This window comes from Passer domesticus, chromosome 1 (assembly GCF_036417665.1).
Source record: "Passer domesticus isolate bPasDom1 chromosome 1, bPasDom1.hap1, whole genome shotgun sequence".
Classification (NCBI taxonomy): domain Eukaryota; kingdom Metazoa; phylum Chordata; class Aves; order Passeriformes; family Passeridae; genus Passer; species Passer domesticus.
In genome coordinates this window covers 156,435,034-156,453,227 of record NC_087474.1, presented here as the reverse complement: position 1 = coordinate 156,453,227, position 18,194 = coordinate 156,435,034, and the positions used below count along the sequence as shown (strand labels likewise).

At 48.9% G+C, this 18,194-nt stretch overlaps 1 protein-coding gene across 5 annotated transcripts in view; it reads left to right on the top strand.

Moving 5' to 3' along the window:
- The window catches only part of COL22A1 (collagen type XXII alpha 1 chain), a 241,567-nt gene that overhangs the window by 212,275 nt on the left and 11,098 nt on the right, over positions 1-18,194 (top strand). For all 5 annotated transcript variants that reach the window (XM_064398335.1, XM_064398343.1, XM_064398346.1 and 2 more), the window contains 5 exons: positions 620-673; positions 3,607-3,678; positions 5,449-5,484; positions 6,393-6,437; positions 6,712-6,891. In XM_064398335.1, the coding sequence (XP_064254405.1) occupies positions 620-673; positions 3,607-3,678; positions 5,449-5,484; positions 6,393-6,437; positions 6,712-6,891 (387 nt within the window). The remainder of the gene's footprint in view (positions 1-619; positions 674-3,606; positions 3,679-5,448; positions 5,485-6,392; positions 6,438-6,711; positions 6,892-18,194) is intronic.

The window sequence follows — 18,194 nt, the reverse complement described above, 5'->3', positions numbered from 1 at the left end:
AGGCATGATTTTGAATATTGACAGTACAAGGGCTTGTCTTTATGGTCAACTCTAATGAGGGGAAAGACTCTGCATGTTGAGTTGAGTGCAAAACTTCATCTCACCAAACTTTGTGGATGATTAGCTCATCTGCTCTCTTAAGGAACAGTGAGAAACAGGTCCTTTTAAAGGATGATTTGGCTCAATTCTGAATTGTCTGGTATCAGGTAAGTATCAAGTCTTAGAACAAGTGTTTCTCTCCATTCCCCGAAAAAGGGGAAGCTTGAGATGATTTTAAGAGTCTTGTCTGAGCAGTGGTGACCTGGAGCAGCCAGAGGAGGTGGCTCCATCCATCCAGAAGGATGCTGCATATGATAAGGACAAGGGTGCAGGGAAGGAGAAGTGCTGGTTTGGTTCTCCGGGTCTGCGGATTTGGGTCTACATATTGATTTCTTTTCCTGAGATCAGCCATGCAATCAGGGACACAGAAGTTGTGAGGTCAGTTGGAAATAAGATACTTCATAGTCTGTCAGGAGAGGAGACTGAACAATGCTAAAGAAATCCCTGCTGGTGCAGGCATAGCTGAATATTTCTAATTTTAGCATGCATTACATCACTAACCTTTTTTCTTTTGACACAGGGCAAAAATGGAGTGCCTGGATCTGCAGGAGAACCTGGCCCAGCTGGTATGCCAGTAAGTACCACAAAGGGACACTGGTGCAGCCAGGAGAGGTGACTGATGAAGTGTAGGTGGAGTGGATTAGTGTAGCTGGTTACCATCCCTGAGGTTTCCATGTCTGAAGTGGGGTGATCTGAAAATCAGTAGCTGGCCACAATTTTGAAGGGTGTTTGGCTCTGTTCCTGGAATTGAGATGCTAGCTGGGTCATCACTTTTCCCAGTGAAAGTTAAGTGTTCACAGCAAATGGAAATGATTGATTGCCTAGCATGGGAAAAAGATTGGCATGCCTCATCTTCACCAGTAGATTTAATTTTGCAAAGCAGAGAGCATGCAGCCAGCAGAGAGTTGTCACAAGGAAGGAGAGGGCCTCGGGGAGTTGGCAGGCTGCCATTGAGGAATAGTGGCAGCAGAAAAATCCTCACAGGCACTTGAGGGAAGAGCAGACAGCGGGCAGTAAACCAGGATCAGGAAGCATAATGAAACTCCCCTGAGGCCATCCTGTGAGGAAGAGCAGCTTAGAAATGAAGAGCTGTAAGAAGGACAGTGAGGAGATGGTGGTTTAGTTGGTTTTTTGTGCTTTTTCCTCTGTTCTGCTGCTGAAAATTGTCCAGATTTCAGCAAATCCTTGCAAATATTCCTTTGTGCCCAGTAGCATCTATCACAATGCAGAGCTCTTCTCTCTCTTTGCCCATGGAGACAGTACAGCTTGCTGAGCTGGACTGTGGGATTAACAGGAAAACAAAGGTAGAGCAGGAGGAATGTGAAAAGCTGCAGCAGGACTTCACTCTTTGTGGCTCTTTGAGACCCTTGCAAAGTCATAAAGCCACCCCAGCCTTGACACAGATTTGTGCCCTGATCAAGCATCTGCAGGGATGTCTCAGAGAAGCAAATACCACAGAATCTCAGAATCACCAGGTTGGAAGAGACCTACAAGATCATTGACTCCATCCCATGCCCTTACACCTCAACTAAACCATGGCACCAAGTGCCACATCCAGTCTTTTTTTTAACATTCAGGGATAGTGACTCCAAGCCCTCCCTGGGCAGATAATTCCAGTACTTTATCACTCTTTCTGTAAAGAAATAATATCCAAATACCCAACCCGTATTTCCCTTGATGCAGCTTGAGACTGTGTCCTCTGGTTCTCTCAGTTGCTGCCTGGAAAAAGAGACCAATGCCCACCTGGCTACAACCACCTTTCAGGGAGCTGTAGAGAGTGACAAGGTCACCTCTGAGTCTCCTTTTCTCCAGGCTGAACACCCCCAGCTCCCTCAGTTGTTCCTCACAGGATTCGTGTTCCAAGCCCCTCACCAGCCTCATTGCCTCCTCTGGACATGCTCAAGCATCTCAACATCCTTCCCAAACTGAGGGGCCAGAACTGGACACCACCTTTCTGTGTGGGAAGGTGGGACAGGGTGCTGCAGTCTGAGAGCCCTTCTGTGTCAAAAAACAAGTGGCACAGGCTTTTTGTCCTTGACATAAGCTCTTCTTACCTTCCTGAGACTGTTGCCATTGCTTCTTGCCCTGTGGGTCCTTGCTCTTGCCTTTTCAGACTTATTTTCTTATTTTCTTTACACCCACCCCTGTTCCCAATTCCTGTCACTGCTTTTTTACCTTCTGGGTCTTTATCAGGTCACTGTGGCTTCAGGATGCCTTGTGCATGCCAAGTGGGGATTATTATTTTAATCATCATAGTGTTATCACAGTACCTATGTGATGTGACCCAGGGACTCACAGGCAGCTTCCTGCACAAACAGCACCACAGCAGCCTTTGCTTCAGAGGATTTAGAGTCCAAAAATAACATAGGAGATTGAAAAAGGATAAAGTCAGATGGATGAGGAAGGGGAAACGATGAGACAGTGTTGGTCAGCAGAACAGACAGTCATCTCATCATTATCATTCTCTGTTATTAAAATGAATCCTCTCCTTTTCATAAAGGTTATTATGGGAAATGTCTCTCCTTGTGCTGTACATAAATCCATTTATTTTGAAATGCATTAATTTCCTTCACAGTGTGGTGTGACAAGCCAATATTTTATATTTCTATTCTGAAAAAAAGGAAGGTGAGGAAGGTTATCATAGCAATAAGGATTTTTTTTTCCACCTTCACCACTGCTGACTTGTAACCACAAGGTACAAACTGCCAGGAGCCTTTTCCTTTTGTATTTGCTGTTTGACAGTGCCCATCACAGTTCACATTTCCTCATGCTTAAGCCCACACAGAGCAATACAATCCAGCCCCAGAAATCTTCAGGGTAACTTACACACCCCAAATCCATGTGCTTTGTGCCTGATAGGCTCATTGGTGCTCACTTTGCATGGCTTTTACTCAAAGAAGAAAAAGGACTGTGTTCTGAACTGGAAAAGTAGGGGACAAAGTTCTGAAAGTAAAGGTTAAACTAAGAGTTAAAACCACATCAGAAGCGTGCACGAGACAGTTCTGTATCATGAACTGTCATTTCAACTGCCCTGATCTGCAAGGAAAAAGGGACAGTTTGACAGAATATCACAAGAGATAAGTGAAAGAGACATAAATTGAACCTAGAAGTAAAGGCAAAGGAGAAGCCCTGTAGCTGTCTGTTGGTTGTAATCTTGGATTTGAGCAGTATGACCACCTGCACTGCTTTCCTGTCATCACCCATCACAGCATTTCCACTCTCAACACCCCCTTATAAACTTACACCACAACACCCATGGAACACACCTCCTGCCCCTGCCATAATTGTCCCTTTTCATCTTCTCCCAGCAACCCTGCATAGCTTATTAATAAGGTAACCACAGTGCCTGCAACCTGCTTTTCTAAAATACTTCCTTCTTCCTTGTCAGTTTTGTGAATCCTGCTGCTAAAATGAAATTTCCCAGTTCCAGTGTATCCGTAAATAAATGCTCTGGGAAAGAGGTGTTGGGGAAAGGTCTGCTAGTGTCTGTCTCATTTCTGTCCTAAGGGTCCCAAAGGAAATAAAGGAGAAACAGGCAGCCCAGGACTCCCTGGCTTTATAGGACCCCGAGGACCACCTGTAAGTATGTCTGGGGATGGATTACATCCTCTCTTTTCCTGCTTTTAAAGGTTAGACAGGATAGAAGGTCATCTTCAGTTAGGTTAAAAAAAAAGCATAAGCAGGATATCTAACAAATCCAGAAGCCATATAATTTTACTTCTAAAGGAAACTGGACTGCAAAAATAGCATTTTTCATATGGATGAGCAACCATAATCTCATGTATGGAGCTGGTACCTGCCACTCAGCCCTGATAATGTGTGCATTAATCAGACTGCTTCAATAGTCTTCTTAATACAAGTATGGGGTATTTAAGCTCTCAGACTACTCCTCTGCATGAACCTTAGATGGACTGAATAGGGAAATTGTGAGTGCTGATAATAATACAGGTATTTCTGATATTTGCTATTCTGAGGGAAATTCCTTTGTTGCCAGGAACAGAGGTACATTGCAATTAAAGCATTCATGTATCTCCCAAAGTGATCTAAAATAATAAATAATAAACCTATACCCATGACATTATCACAGCCTCAGAATTCAATATCTTTGCAAGGTGAGTAAAAGATACTAAATTCCACTGGAAGGCTGGAAAAAGTGAATGCTAGGTAATTTTTTTTTCTAGATTTGTTGTGACAAAAATTGATAATTTAAAAGATTGTTGAGTGTCTCTAGCAGAGCTGAATCTTCCAGAGGATGGTTCTTTTTTCCTTCTGTATTTTTTAATATTCAATTTTATAATTTGAAATGGAGTTTTTGGATGAAAAGAGAAGAAATAAATACTTCTCTGGACAATTAATTTTAAGCAGCAAACATAGTGGTCATTTAAAACTGAAGTGGGCCTAAGGAAAACTCAAGTTAGTTTAATGCAGCCTAATTTGGATCACACATTTCTGATTAGTTCCATTCCTCATGGATACATATATGGATGCTAACACAGCTGAAGATATTATGCTTCCAGGGGATAACACCATATTACAAATATGATCATGTGTGTTGGCTGCAAACAGACTTAGAAAGATTATTTTTTCTATACATTATATAGAAAAATATATATATTTTATATATTATATGGGAAAGTGGCCAGAATTTCAGCAACAACTAGTTTAATATTCATTTTGCTTTACCTGCAGTGCAGGACTGCACTGATATTTTTTTTCATTGAAACACTAAAATGGAAACTATATTGTCTAATTATCACATTATAAATTTAAAATTAAATATGTATAAATAATTCTACAAGGGTACTTATTCAAATTGAGGTTATTTAATACAGTTCTGAAAGACAGGTGAGCACTTAGGCTTAAAATTCCTTAAACCTCTGTATGTGTTTTTCCAGCTGGTGTAATACAAGATCGTACTTCTACCGATAAAATTTACTTCACTTACATTTTCAGATACTTATGGGTATATTGCTGGTGCTCCTTAAGTTAAACAAGACCATATAAAGTGTATGAAGCTTTTGGAATTTGTTAGTAAGTAAAAGGAGAAAAAATGTATTGAAAGCAGGAGCACACCTCCAGTGAAACATCTGCCCTCAGCTGGTTTGTTAGAAATTACTTCCTGTTATGCTTACATGGGATGCAAATTCACTAAAAAATGCTTTCCAAATAGCAGGATGTATCTATCCAGGGATGACCAATAGCAGTAGGATAAGGATAAATCATGCAAACCTGCTGCTGTGTAGAAGAAAACTTGTGTTGTTAACACAAAGTAACATTTATGGTTATTAGGTGGAGTCTTTCTTCCAGCTCCTCCAGTGTGATGCTAAATCCATTTTCTGTGTGTTTTAGGGAGAACCAGGAGAGAAAGGTCCTCCTGGGAAAGAGGTAAGTTAAATTCACAGTTGTGTCAATATAAGACCAGAGTCACAGGGAAAAAAATCATCAAGGGTGTTACCAGGGTTGCAACAAATTGGGTTTTTTTCATAGAATGGCTTGGGTTGGAAGGGATCTTAAATATCATCTATTTCTACCCACCCTGCCAGGGGCAGAGACATCTCTCTCTCTAGACCAGGTTGCTCAGAACCCCATTCAACCTGATTTTGAACTGTTCCAGAGATGGGACATTGACAACTTCTCTGGACAACCTGTTCCAGTGCCTCACCACTCTCACAGTGAAAAATTTCTACCAAATATCACCCTCTCTGACTGTGACACCATTTACTCTTGTCCTATCACTACAGTCCCTGACAAATAGTTTGTCCCCATTTTTATTATAAATCTCCTTTTAGTACTGGAAGGGACTCAAAGGTTCCCCCAGAACCTTCTCTCCTTCAGGCGAGTAACCCCAGCTTTCTCAGCCTGAATCCATAGAAGAGGTGCTCCAGCCCTCTGGGCATATTTGTGGCTTCATTTGAGCTTACTCTAACAAGTTCATGGCTTTGCTTATATTCTGGCACCACAACTGGACACAGCACTCCAGGTGGGCTCTCACCAAAGGGGAGTGAAGGGAGGGAATCCCCCTCCTCAACCTGCTTGTCCTGTGGTTGGGTTTTTTTTGTTGTTGTTGTTGTTTTGTTTGTTTGGGGTTTTTTTTGTTTGTTGTTTTTTGGTTTTGGTTTTTTTTCCCTTTAATTGCTGATAACTGAGAGCAAAAGAGAAAGCTCTCAGGAAACTGTGGGGTTGTCATGGAAATAAATTTTCCTGAGGTCACAGGAATCATTACAAAGGCATATGTTTCATTATTTACTCTTATTATGGATGGTTCTTTTATGTTTACCTTTATTTTGTTGCAGGGCACACCAGGGAAACAGGGTGCAATTGGCTCCAAAGGAGAGAGGGTAAGTTGGAGAACATTACCAGTTATTTCATTATGTTGAAATAAAGAAAGCTATTTTGAGTTAGGGCTTGGGGGCAGAGGTCATTCAAAAGTGAAGCCAGTGTTTCCAGTCCTCTCTTTAATCATTCTCCATCAGAACAATTTATAGTTCATTTGTAATGCACCAGATGTTGCACTCAGCAACTTTGCCAGCTCAGCTGTGGGTGTTTCTCTGTGTTTGGAAATCAGAAGCTTGCTTCTTACTTTGTGGTAATAATGTCCTTCTCTTCACTTAGGGCGAACCTGGCATCAAAGGTGAAAAAGGCCTTCGAGGAGAAAAGGGTCCTCCAGGTGATCCCGGGATACCTGGTCATAAGGGCCATCCAGGACTGATGGGTCCCCATGGGCCTCCAGGAGACACTGGGCAAGTTGGACCTCCCGGTCCTCCGGGGCAGCCAGGATTTCCAGGACCAAGGGTAAGGTTGCCAGAGAAAGGCTTTGTACAGGAATCTTGCTGCCACAGGGATCGGAAAAGTGCCTCAGAGTACATTGAAGGTGACAGAAACTGGAGCAGGAGTGTGTTTTAACAGGGAGGCAGTGCTTTTAGATCTTAATACCCATAAAGGGGAGCTGTAGCACATCTCAGGAATTATGGAATCATAGAGTGGTTTGGGTTAGAAAAAGCCTTGAAGATCATCTAGTTCCACCCCCCTACCATGGATGGGGAGACCTTCCACTAGACCACGTTGCTCCAAGCTGTGTCCAACCTAACCTTGGACACTTCCATGGGAAAGGCTTGTGTGGGTGTTGACTTGCACTTCAGGGGAGCTAAATAATCCAGACCCATAGTCAGTGTGGCTGGTTGCTGGCACCTTTTACCCGTAAATGCCTGAATCGGGTCCTGTGATGTTTGCCATGGCACTGGAGTGTAAAGAAAGATTCTTTCTATAAGAGCAATAATGTGTAGCACTTCATACAGAGGACTAACACCTTCTTCTGCTGCTGGTTGTTGTGAGAGAAAATATGCTGAGCCATGGAAAGGTCACTGCTCTATTCCTGGAAGTCCTGTAGTCAGCTCATCAGAATTCATGAAATACTATTTTTGTTTAATATTCTCCCTCTTTTTTTTTTTTCCTCCCCCATGTTGGGAAACAATCTCACTACTGAGAATGCCTGAGGGTGGTTTATGTTGCAGAATGAGAAAAACTACCAACAGTAGTGAAGCCACTGTGCCCATCCTGAGGATAAATTGGAGATCAACTCAGAGGAGAATAAACAGAGAATAATCTCTGATGTAAAAACTGACTAAATATTAAACAAAGCATTTCTTTTTGTGTGAAATCAAGTGATGCTTATGGAAACTTAATTTAACTAATAGGGTTAAAACTTGAAAAGATAATTTGTAAGCCTTTAAATATGCTCTGCAATTATGTTTACTTAGTGGGATATACACTAAGAGCCATCAAAAGTGCTTAGTACTTAATGATAAAATTGTTTCTTTTGTCACCAGTGACACATCTTTTTCTCATGCAAAATTTGTGTCAGGAAGGAGGCAGTAAATGGACCAACTCTGTATTTATCAGCAATGCTATTGATTAAAATTGAAATGTCACTTAGCTATTTAATAAGATCTCATTTTTAATGAAGAATAACTTCTGACTCAGAAGAGCTCACTAGGTTTTCTTAAACACAGAGAACACAAACTGCATCCTTGTATGTTAAAAGAGTAAGTGTGAGGGAAAAGCAACACTTTTGCAAGCAGTTGATACGCAAATGAATGCAGTCTTTAGGTTGATCAGAAATATTTTTAAAACTGACAGGAATGCAAAGAACGATTTTAGCCAAAATAAATGAAAAATGTGTTTCAAGTGGAACATCTCGCTTTCTGATTTATAAAAGAAAATACTTGATCTTTCTGCTTGAAAATGGTTTATTGTTTAAGGGTAGCTACAATTTTCTTTTGAGTTCTTGCAAAGACAAGAGCCTGGCAACCCTAATACCTGTTTTTTTTATTATTATTTACTTGGAAAACTACAATCTAAAAGTTCTTCCACCTATCAAAAATGCTTTCATAATTTTTTTAGTTCCATCATCCAGAGTGGTAGTTCACTTTGAGTTTTTACAGCTATTACAGCTGTACAACAACAGCAGCACAAAAGAATTAAGAGAATGGATGAAAGATACTGTGCCTTGGGAGCTGGGTAGGGGGCCATGGCCAGACAGCCACCTGCCCTGTCTCCCTTCAACAGCGTGAAATCAGAGAAAACCTTGTACTGGTTTGGAAGAATAGGTATCATATGCATAAACTGGCTTCTGTTTCCTGAGATAAGGCCTGTTGGCAGGGGATACATCCAATATGAGTGTTTTCAGGAAGTCCAGATAGCCAGCATTAGAACTTTGGGGCACATGTGCTATCTGCAAGGAAACATGCCATGATGAAAAAGAGCATAGAATCTCTACTGTGATCTGGTAGGGGAGAGATGCTTCCTCATGTGACTTCTACAACTTGTCCTGTGAGTGCATAGGAAGGAGATTTTCTTAAGGATGGTGATGGGAACAGTGCTGAAACTGGTGCCCTCAGACCAGGCTCCCTGTTTAAACCTTTGACCCGTGGTTTGGCAGAAGACTGGAAACTGAGAATGCCTTTGACTCTGTCCCCACAGCACATTCCTGGAAAATCTGTCAGCCCAGGGCTTGGGCAGGGGCACTCTTGGCTGGCTTAAGAACTGTCAGGATGGCTGTGTCCAGAGAGTGGAGGGGAATGGAGCTGCAATGAGTTGGCATCTGGTGGTGTCCCCTGTGCCCTGTCCTGTTCAATGTCTGTCCTAATGATGTGCATAAGGACATTGAGGGTACCCAAAGCTGTAAATCTGTGATGACACCAAGGCAGGTGGAGTAGGAAGAATGGTAGGAAGGCTCTGTTGGGGGAATGTAGACAGACTGGATAGATGATGTGAGGCCAGTGGAATGAGATTCAAGAGGAGCCAGGCCTCGGTGTCCCAATAAGGCCCTGCAGTGCCCGGGCTGGAGCAGAGTGGCTGGAAGCCTGCCCAGTGGGAAAGGCCCTGCTGATGCTGGTGAGAGAGGCTGACCGTGAGCCGGCGCTTTCCAAGCTGGGCAAGTAGCTCAGTGGCATCCTGGCCTTCTGTGTCAGCACGAGTGTGCCCAGAGAGGTGATTGTGCCACTGTACTGGGGGCACTGGTGAGGCCACACCTTGAGTGTTGTGTGACCCTGTTAAGATGCAATTAGTGAGAGATGCTGATGCCCCAATTAAGGTGCCAAGGAGACCATCTACCAAAGTTAACAATGGGGATTTTATTTAACAATGAATGTGGGGTAGAGAGATAGGAAAGACAAGGGGAGACAAAAAGAAGGGGAAGAGATGGAGAGAAGGAGGGAGTGAACAGAAGACAATATAACACACTTGGCTCCAGCACCGCCTTCAGTCCATCCTAATGCTGTGTTTCTCTGTGCTTCGGGTCACAGTAGTTTTTTGGAGGTGTTGGCGTTCCAGGGCCAGCAACTTTCTCCCTTCCACATTGGGGCATCCAGGGAGGCATTTTCTTATTTTCCATATGAAAGGAGGATGGGTATGTCTTCCTTTGCCTTCAATGCTGAGGCCCAAGGAGCATTCCTCAGCTCCTAATGCAGCCTGAGGAATGCAGCCATCACTGCAGACTGGGCCTGGAGTCAGCTTCTGTGGGATTCTGCAGGGCAGCGCTGTCATCCTTCCTCAGCCTGATCTCTCCAGTTTTGCTGCAACCTTGCAGCTGGCTTGGGGGTGAGGGATAAGGACTGGCAGCAGGACCTACCTTTGAAAAAGTGTTGCCGGTGGGTGAGCAGTCATCTTCAGGAATTTACCTGGTGCTGGGCTCACTCCTCTGGCTGCCGCCTGAGGCAGCTGAAGGAGAACAGCCTGCGCAGAGCCCGCCGGGCCCTCTTGGCCATGGAGCGCCATGGCCGTGGGGCCGGGGGCTGCAGGACTGTGGTTATGCCAGCAGTGGAAGCAGGGACCTGGTGTGCCAGGAGCTGGGCAGGCACCAGGCAAGTGCCAGCCAGCACACCAGCACCACAGGGCTTTTCCTGGGGAGCGGTAGCCTGGGCAAATCCAGCCTCCGAGGCTACAGCTTCAACCTCCTCCACGGTATCAGCAGGCGAGGCACAAACCGCCGACATCTTTGAGTCTTCTGGCAGTGCCATGGGGAAAGGCTCACTGTGCCCCTCCTCACAGGGCTCACCGTCCAGGGGAGAAGCTGCTGGCTCTGCTCCCTCCTCTTGCAGTAGGATGGAGAATTCACTCTCTGCCTCACTATCCCCCCCTCTGGCAGTGTCTCTGTCAGCGAGCTCTTCTTCCTCCCACTTTGCCAGTAGCTGGTCTAGCCGAGTGTCCCTGGACGGCGCATCCTGGTTGTTAAAGAGAGACCACAGCTCTTCAAACAGGTCGGGAGGCACGAGCTGTGTGTAGTTTTCGGTCTCCCCTGTAGATTCTTTGGTCCAGCTGCAAAGGCTGTGCTGGACTGAGGGGCTTTCTTGATCCAGGGAGGCGAGGATGTCATCCTCCATCTTCTCCAGCTCCTCTTCCTCGATATTCAGAAAATGCTTCAAAGCTTCATCAGGCCCCGTGCATGGCAGCTTGCCATCATGTGTGGCTTGCTCAGGCAGCTGATGAGTTCCCCTCTCCTCAAAGGACCTTCCAGATAAGGTAGGTGAGAAGCATGAAGTATCCTCAGTCTCTGACACGGGGAAAAACTCATTGTGCCCCTCATCCCAGGGATCTTTCTCCAGGTCTGAAGTTCCTGCCTCTGACTCTTCCTTCTTGAGTGGGGGAAGCGATGTACCCTGTGGGTGGCTGTCCCTGTCTCCTGGAGCCTCTGTTTCTGGGAGTTCTTCTTCCTCCCAGTTGTCCTCTGGCTCTTTTGGAGAAGTCTCCCAGCCCTGTGAATTGTCAGACACAGACTGCTGCTCTGGCAACGGGGCAGGAGACAGGAGCTCAGAGGAGTTTCCAGTGTCTGTGGTGGAGCCTTTGTTCACCTGGGCCTCTGCATCTGCCTCTTGGCAGAAACTTGACAGCTCTAGAGTGCTGGTGGACTTGGTGGACCTTTCTTCAAAGAGGCATGGGGCAAGGCGTCTAAATGAGTGTCTGTAGGTTTTGCCACCATGCTCTTTTTGCACCTCAGTGAGCTCCTTCATCTCAGTGTGCTCCAGGTGGTTCCAGGCAGGCTGGGTCCCTGTGCGGAGGGCCATGCCACCTGCACGTCTCAGGGGTGGCAGGCGCTGGCCCTGCCTTGCCGCTGACCCTCGCCAGAGCCTTTCATCTGAGCTGTCCGGGGAAGGAGTTTCCCTGGCCCCATAATCAGCCATAGTGCCCCATGGAGAAGGTGGCACTAGGTCTTGTTGCCTGCTGCCTACGCGGCCTGCGGACTGTGCTCTGCCTCCGAGAAAAGACCCAGAGGCTGCTGGGGCTGGTGGCAGAGGGGGCAGCTTGATCCGTGCCGAGGCTGCTCTTGCCAGCTGAGGGCTGAGCTGCCACGGAGGTGTCACTGTCAGTGGAGGGCCATGGAGAGGTGGCAAGTCTGAGACGGACAATCTTGGTGGCCGTGTGACTGTGCCACTGAGGCGCACTGAGTGCCCTCCCTCCAGGCTCTCCTCCTTTGTTCCATGTCCTGTGTGTCTCCATGAAGTGTCCTTTATGGGGAGTGGTCTGTCCCCATAGAGGGGCGTGACAGTCACCCATGTGACCTCCGCTGCTGTCTGTGGCAGCCCCTGGGGCACCTGTGGGAAGCAGTGGGAGGTGAGAGATTCAGGTTGTTGTATGGGCACGCCATCCTCCCTGACGGTGGAAAACCCAGATCTGGGTCCAAGGGCAGCACTGACCACTTCTGCCAGGCTGGGCTGGGTTCCCAGCTGCGCTCCTTGTGTCTGGGCATTCCTTCACCCAGGCCATCCTGGCACCGGCTCCTCCCCAGAGCAAGGCCTGGAGCCAAGCCTGGCTGGCGGTCTCTGCCCCCAGCCCTCCCCCAGGCCCCGCTGCAGCCTTTCCCTCCATTCTCTTCCCTCACCTGTCGCCACTTGGACAGCAGCGGCTGCCCCTCACAGGACTGGCTGTGGGCATTTTCCTCATGTCTCTTAGACATCTTGGCGGTGCTCTGACGAACACTGGCCAAGGGCACCCGGGAGAGCTGCTTCCTGCTGAGGAGCTGCTGCCTCGTTAGAGAACTGCTACTTCCTCAGAGAGCTGCTCTCCTGAGAGTGACAACACGAGGAGATTTGGCCCTACAAGAGGCCTGTAGGTCATGGCATGGCCCCTGTGTCACAATGGTCTCTGCGTACAATGCAACTGCAGTCACAAAGGCCTGGTGGGCACGGCCAGCTCTTGTCATGGAGAGACATGGCCTCCATGATCACGAAGGCCTGCTTTAAGCCTTTGCCCCTTGACTTTTCCTATTCTTGTTCCTCTCCAAGTGATCTGCTGCTCTCCCTTTTCCCACCTTGTGTGTTCCTCTCCTGAACATGCCCAAAGAAGCCCTTTGCTCTGCCAAACTGCTTCTCCCACCCAACCCACCATGTGTCCCACCCCATAGCTCCCATGTAGAAAGAAAAATCAGGAAGGCAAAAGCTCTGTTAGCACTTCATCTGGCCACTACTGTAAAAAACAATTAAAAATGTTCCTTTGCAAAGATCAGCGACTAAGGAGGGCCAAGGAAAATCTTCATTCTTTATTGAATATGCAGTGGGCATATGGTTATAAAACATGAGGAGAAGGCTGAGCTACTAAATGCCGTCTTTGCCTCAGTCTTCAACAGACGGATCCATTCTCCAGAGGACAGGCAGTCCCGTGAGCTGGCAGACAGTGACCAGGAGCAGAGCACACCTCCCGTAATCCTGGAAAAAATCATTAGTGATCTGCAGTGCCCCTGAGACACTGACAATTCTGTGGAGCTGGCTGGGAGACCTCCAAGGGTGCTCAGGGAGCAGGCAAAAGAGCTCACTAAGCTGCGTTCCATCCTTTACTATTAGTCCTGAACTCTTGGGGAGGTACCACATGGCTGGCGGTGCCAATTGTATTGCCAAGAATGGCCACAGGAGGATGTGGGGAACTGCAGGCCTGTCAGCCTGACCTTGAGACCCAGCATGGTTCTGGTCCAGATCATCATGAGGGGGATCACACAGCCCAGAGAGCTCAACCAAGGCACCAAGCAAAGCCAGTGTGCATTCAGGAAAGGCAGGTCCTGCCTGAGCAACATGATGTCCATTGAGGAGAAAGTGACCTGCCTTGGGGCTGAGCGAAAAGCGGGGCATGGAGTCTCTCTGGACTTGAGCAAAGCTTTTGACTCCATCTCCCACAGGACAGTCCTTCAAAAGCCGTCAGCTCAGGTCTTGGGAAGGGGCACTCTTGGATGGCTTAAGAACTGTCAGGATGGCCATGTTCTAAGAGTAGTGGGGAATGGTGCCACATGGAATTGGAATCCCATCACCAGGTGTCCCCTGGGTGCAGTCCTGTCCAGTGTTTGTCCTGCAGATGTGGACAAGGGTATCGAGGGTACCCTTAGTAGTAAATTTGTGATGACACCAAGGTGGGTGGGAGTGTCGATGTGCTGGAAGGTAGGAAGGCTCTGCAGGAGATTGTGGACAATCAGGATGGCTGGTGTGAGGCCAGCAGGATGAGGGTGGTGACTGTCCCTTTGAGCTGTGGGCACTGGTGCGGCCACACCTCGAGTGTTGTGTGACCCTGTTAAGATGCAATTAGTGAGAGATGCTGATGCCCCAGTTAAGGTGCCAAGGAGACCATCTACCAAAATTAACAATGAGGATTTTATTTAACAATGAATGTGGAGTAGAGAGATAGGTAAGACAAGGGCGAGACAAAAAGAAGGGGAAAAGATGGGGTGAGGGACAGATTGAACAGAAGACAATATAACACACTTGGCCCCAGCAGTGTCCTGTCATTCTTTCCTCATGCTGTGCTTCTCGGTGCTTGGGGTGCCAGTGGTTTCTTGGAGGTGTTGGCGTTCCAGGGCCAGCACCTTTCTCCATTCCATATTGGAGGTAACCAGGGAGGCATCTTCTTGATTTCTATGTGAAAGGACGATGGGCTTGTCTTCCTTTGCCTTCAATGCTGAGGCCCAAGGAGCATTCCTCAGCTCCTAATGCAGCCTGAGGAATGCAGCCATCACTGCAGACTGGGCCTGGAGTCAGCTTCTGTGGGATTCTGCAGGGCAGCGCTGTCATCCTTCCTCAGCCTGATCTCTCCAGTTTTGCTGCAACCTTGCAGCTGGCTTGGGGGTGAGGGATAAGGGCTGGCAGCAGGACTTACCTTTGAAAAATGATCACTGGTGTGTGGGCAGTCATCTTCAGGAATTTGCCTGGCACTGGGCTCACTCCTCTGGCTGCCGCCTGAGGCAGCTGAAGGAGAACAGCCTGCGCAGAGCCCGCCGGGCCCTCTTGGCCATGGAGCGCCATGGCCGTGGGGCCAGGGGCTGCAGAACTGTGGTTATGCCAGCAGTGGAAGCAGGGACCTGGTGTGCCAGGGGCTGGGCAGGCTCCGGGCAAGTGCCAGCCAGCACACCAGCCCCACAGGGCTTTTCCTGGGGAGGGGTAGCCTGGGCAAATCCAGCCTCCGAGGCTACAGCTTCAACCTCCTCCACAGTATCAGCAGGCGAGGCACAAACCGCAGACATCTTTGAGTCTTCTGGCAGTGCCATGGGGAAAGGCTCACTGTGCCCCTCTTCACAGGGCTCACCATCCAGGGGAGAAGCTGCTGGCTCTGCTCCCTCCTCTTGCAGTGGGAGGGACAATTTGCTCTTTGCCTCACTGTCCCCCTCTCCTGCAGTGTCTCTGTCAGGGAGCTCTTCTTCCTCCCACTTTGCCAGTAGCTGGTCTAGCCGAGTGTCCCTGGACGGCGCATCCTGGTTGTTAAAGAGAGACCACAGCTCTTCAAAGAGGTCCGGAGGCACAAGCTGTGTGTAGTTTTCGGTCTCCCCTTTAGAGTCTTTGGTCCAGCTGTAAAGGCTGTGGTGGACTGAGGGGCTTTCTGCATCCTTGGAGGCAAGGATGTCATCCTCCATCTTCTCCAGCTCCTCTTCCTCCATATTCAGGAAATGCTTCAAAGCATCTTCAGGCCCCGTGCATGGCAGCTTGCCATCATGTGTGGCTTGCTCAGACAGCTGATGAGTTCCCCTCTCCTCAAAGGACCTTCCAGATAATGTAGGTGAGAAGCATGAGGTATCCTCAGGCTCTGACATGGGGAAAAACTCATTGTGCCCCTCATCCCAGGGATCTTTCTCCAGGTCCGAAGTTCCTGCCTCTGACTCTTCCTCCTTGAGGGGGGGAAGCGATGTACCCTGTGGGTGGCTGTCCCTATCTCCTGGAGCCTCTGTTTCTGGGAGTTCTTCTTCCTGCCAGTTGTCCTCTGGCTCTTTTGGAGAAGTCTCCCAGCCCTGTGGGTTGTCAGACACAGACTGCTGCTCTGGCAGCAGGGCAGGAGACAGGAGCTCAGAGGAGTTTCCAGTGTCTGTGGTGGAGTCTTTGTTCACCTGGGCCTCCTCATCTGCCTCTTGGCAGAGACTTGGCAGCTCCTGAGTGCTGGTGGACTTGGTGGACCTTTCTTCAAGCAGGCATGGGGCAAGGCATCTAAATGAGTGTCTGTAGGTTTTGCCACCATGCTCTTTTTGCACCTCAGTGAGCTCCTTCATCTCAGTGTGCTCCAGGTGGTTCCAGGCAGGCTGGGTCCCTGTGCGGAGGGCCATGCCACCCGCACCTCTCAGGGGTGGCAGGCGCAGGCCCTGCCTTGCCGCTGACCCTCGCCAGAGCCTTTCAGCTGACCCGTCCGGGGAAGGAGTTTCCCTGGCCCCATAAGCAGCCATAGTGCCCCATGGAGAAGGTGGCACTAGGTCTTGGTGCCTGCTGCCTACGTGGCCTGCGGACCGTGCTCTGCCTCCGAGAAAAGACCCAGAGGCTGCTGGGGCTGGTGGCAGACGGGGCAGCTTGATCTGTGCCGAGGCTGCTCTTGGCAGCTGAGGGCTGAGCTGCCACGGAGGTGTCACTGTCAGTGGAGGGCCGTGGAGAGGCGGCAAGTCTGAGACGGACAATCTTGGTGGCCGTGTGACTGTGCCGTTAAGGGGCAGTGAGTGCCCTCCCTCCAGGCTCTCCTCCTTTGTTCCATGTCCTGTGTATCTCCATGAAGTGTCCTGTCTGGGGAGTGGCCTGTCCCCATAGAGGGGCGTGACGGTCACCCATGTGACCTCCGCTGCTGTCTGTGGCAGCCCCTGGGGCACCTGTGGGAAGCAGTGGGAGGTGAGAGATTCAGGTTGTTGTATGGGCACGCCATCCTCCCTGACTGTGGCAAGCCCAAATCTGGCCCCTAGGGCAGCAGTGACCACTTCTGCCAGGCTGGGCTGGGTTCCCAGCTACGCTCCTTGTGTCTGGGCATTCCTTCACCCAGGCCATCCTGGCACCGGCTCCTCCCCAGAGCAAGGCCTGGAGCCAAGCCTGGCTGGCGGTCTCTGCCCCCAGCCCTCCCCCAGGCCCCGCTGCAGCCTTTCCCTCCATTCTCTTCCCTCACCTGTCGCCACTTGGACAGCAGCGGCTGCCCCTCACGGGACTGGCTGTGGGCATTTTCCTCATGTCGCTTTGACATCTTGGCAGTGCTCTGACGAACACTGGCCAAGGGCACCCGGGAGAGCTGCTTCCTGCTGAGGAGCTGCGGCCTCGTGAGAGAACTGCTGCCTCCTCAGAGAGCTGCTCTCCTGAGAGTGACAACACGAGGGGGTTTGGCCCTACAAGAGACCTCTGTGTCACAGCATGGCCCCTGTGTCACAATGGACTCTGGGCACGATGCAACTGCAGTCATAAAGGCCTGGTGGGCACGGCCAGCCCTTGTCATGGAGAGACATGGCATCTATGATCACAAAGGCCTGCTTTAAGCCTTTGCCCCTCAACTCTTCCTATGCTTCTTCCTCTCCCAATGATCTGCTGCTCTCCCTTTTCCCACCTTGTGTGTTCCTCTCCTGAACATGCCCAAAGAAGCCCTTTGCTCTGCCAAACTGCTTTTCCCACCCAACCCACCATGTGTCCCACCCCTTGGCCCCCACCTTATGTAGAAAGATGATCAGGAAGGCAAAAGTCCAGTGAGCACTTCATCTGGCCACTACTGTAAAAAACAATTAAAAATGTTTCTTTACAAAGATCAGCGACTAAGGAGGGCCAAGGAAAATCTTCATTCTTTATTGAATATGCAGTGGGCATATGGTTATGAAGCATGAGGAGAAGGCTAAGCTACTAAATGCCGTCTTTGCCTCAGTCTTCAACAGACAGATCCATTCTCCAGAGGACAGGCAGTCCCGTGAGCTGGCAGACAGTGACCAGGAGCAGAGCACACCTCCTGTAGTCCTGGAAAAAATCATTAGTGATCTGCAGTGCCACTGACAAGTCTGTGGGGCTGGCTGGGGGACCCCCAAGGGTGCTCAGAGAGATGGCAAAAGAGCTCACTAAGCTGCTTTCCATCCTTTACTATTAGTCCTGAACTCTTGGGGAGGAACCACATGGCTGGCGGTGCCAATTGTATTGCCAAGAAAGGCCACAGGAGGATGTGGGGAACTGCAGGCCTGTCATCCTGACCTTGAGACCCAGCATGGTTCTGGTCCAGATCATCATGAGGGGGATCACACAGCCCAGAGAGCACAACCAAGGCACCAAGAAGAGCCAGTGTGCATTCAGGAAAGGCAGGTCCTGCCTGAGCAACATGATGTCCATTGAGGAGAAAGTGACCTGCCTTGGGGC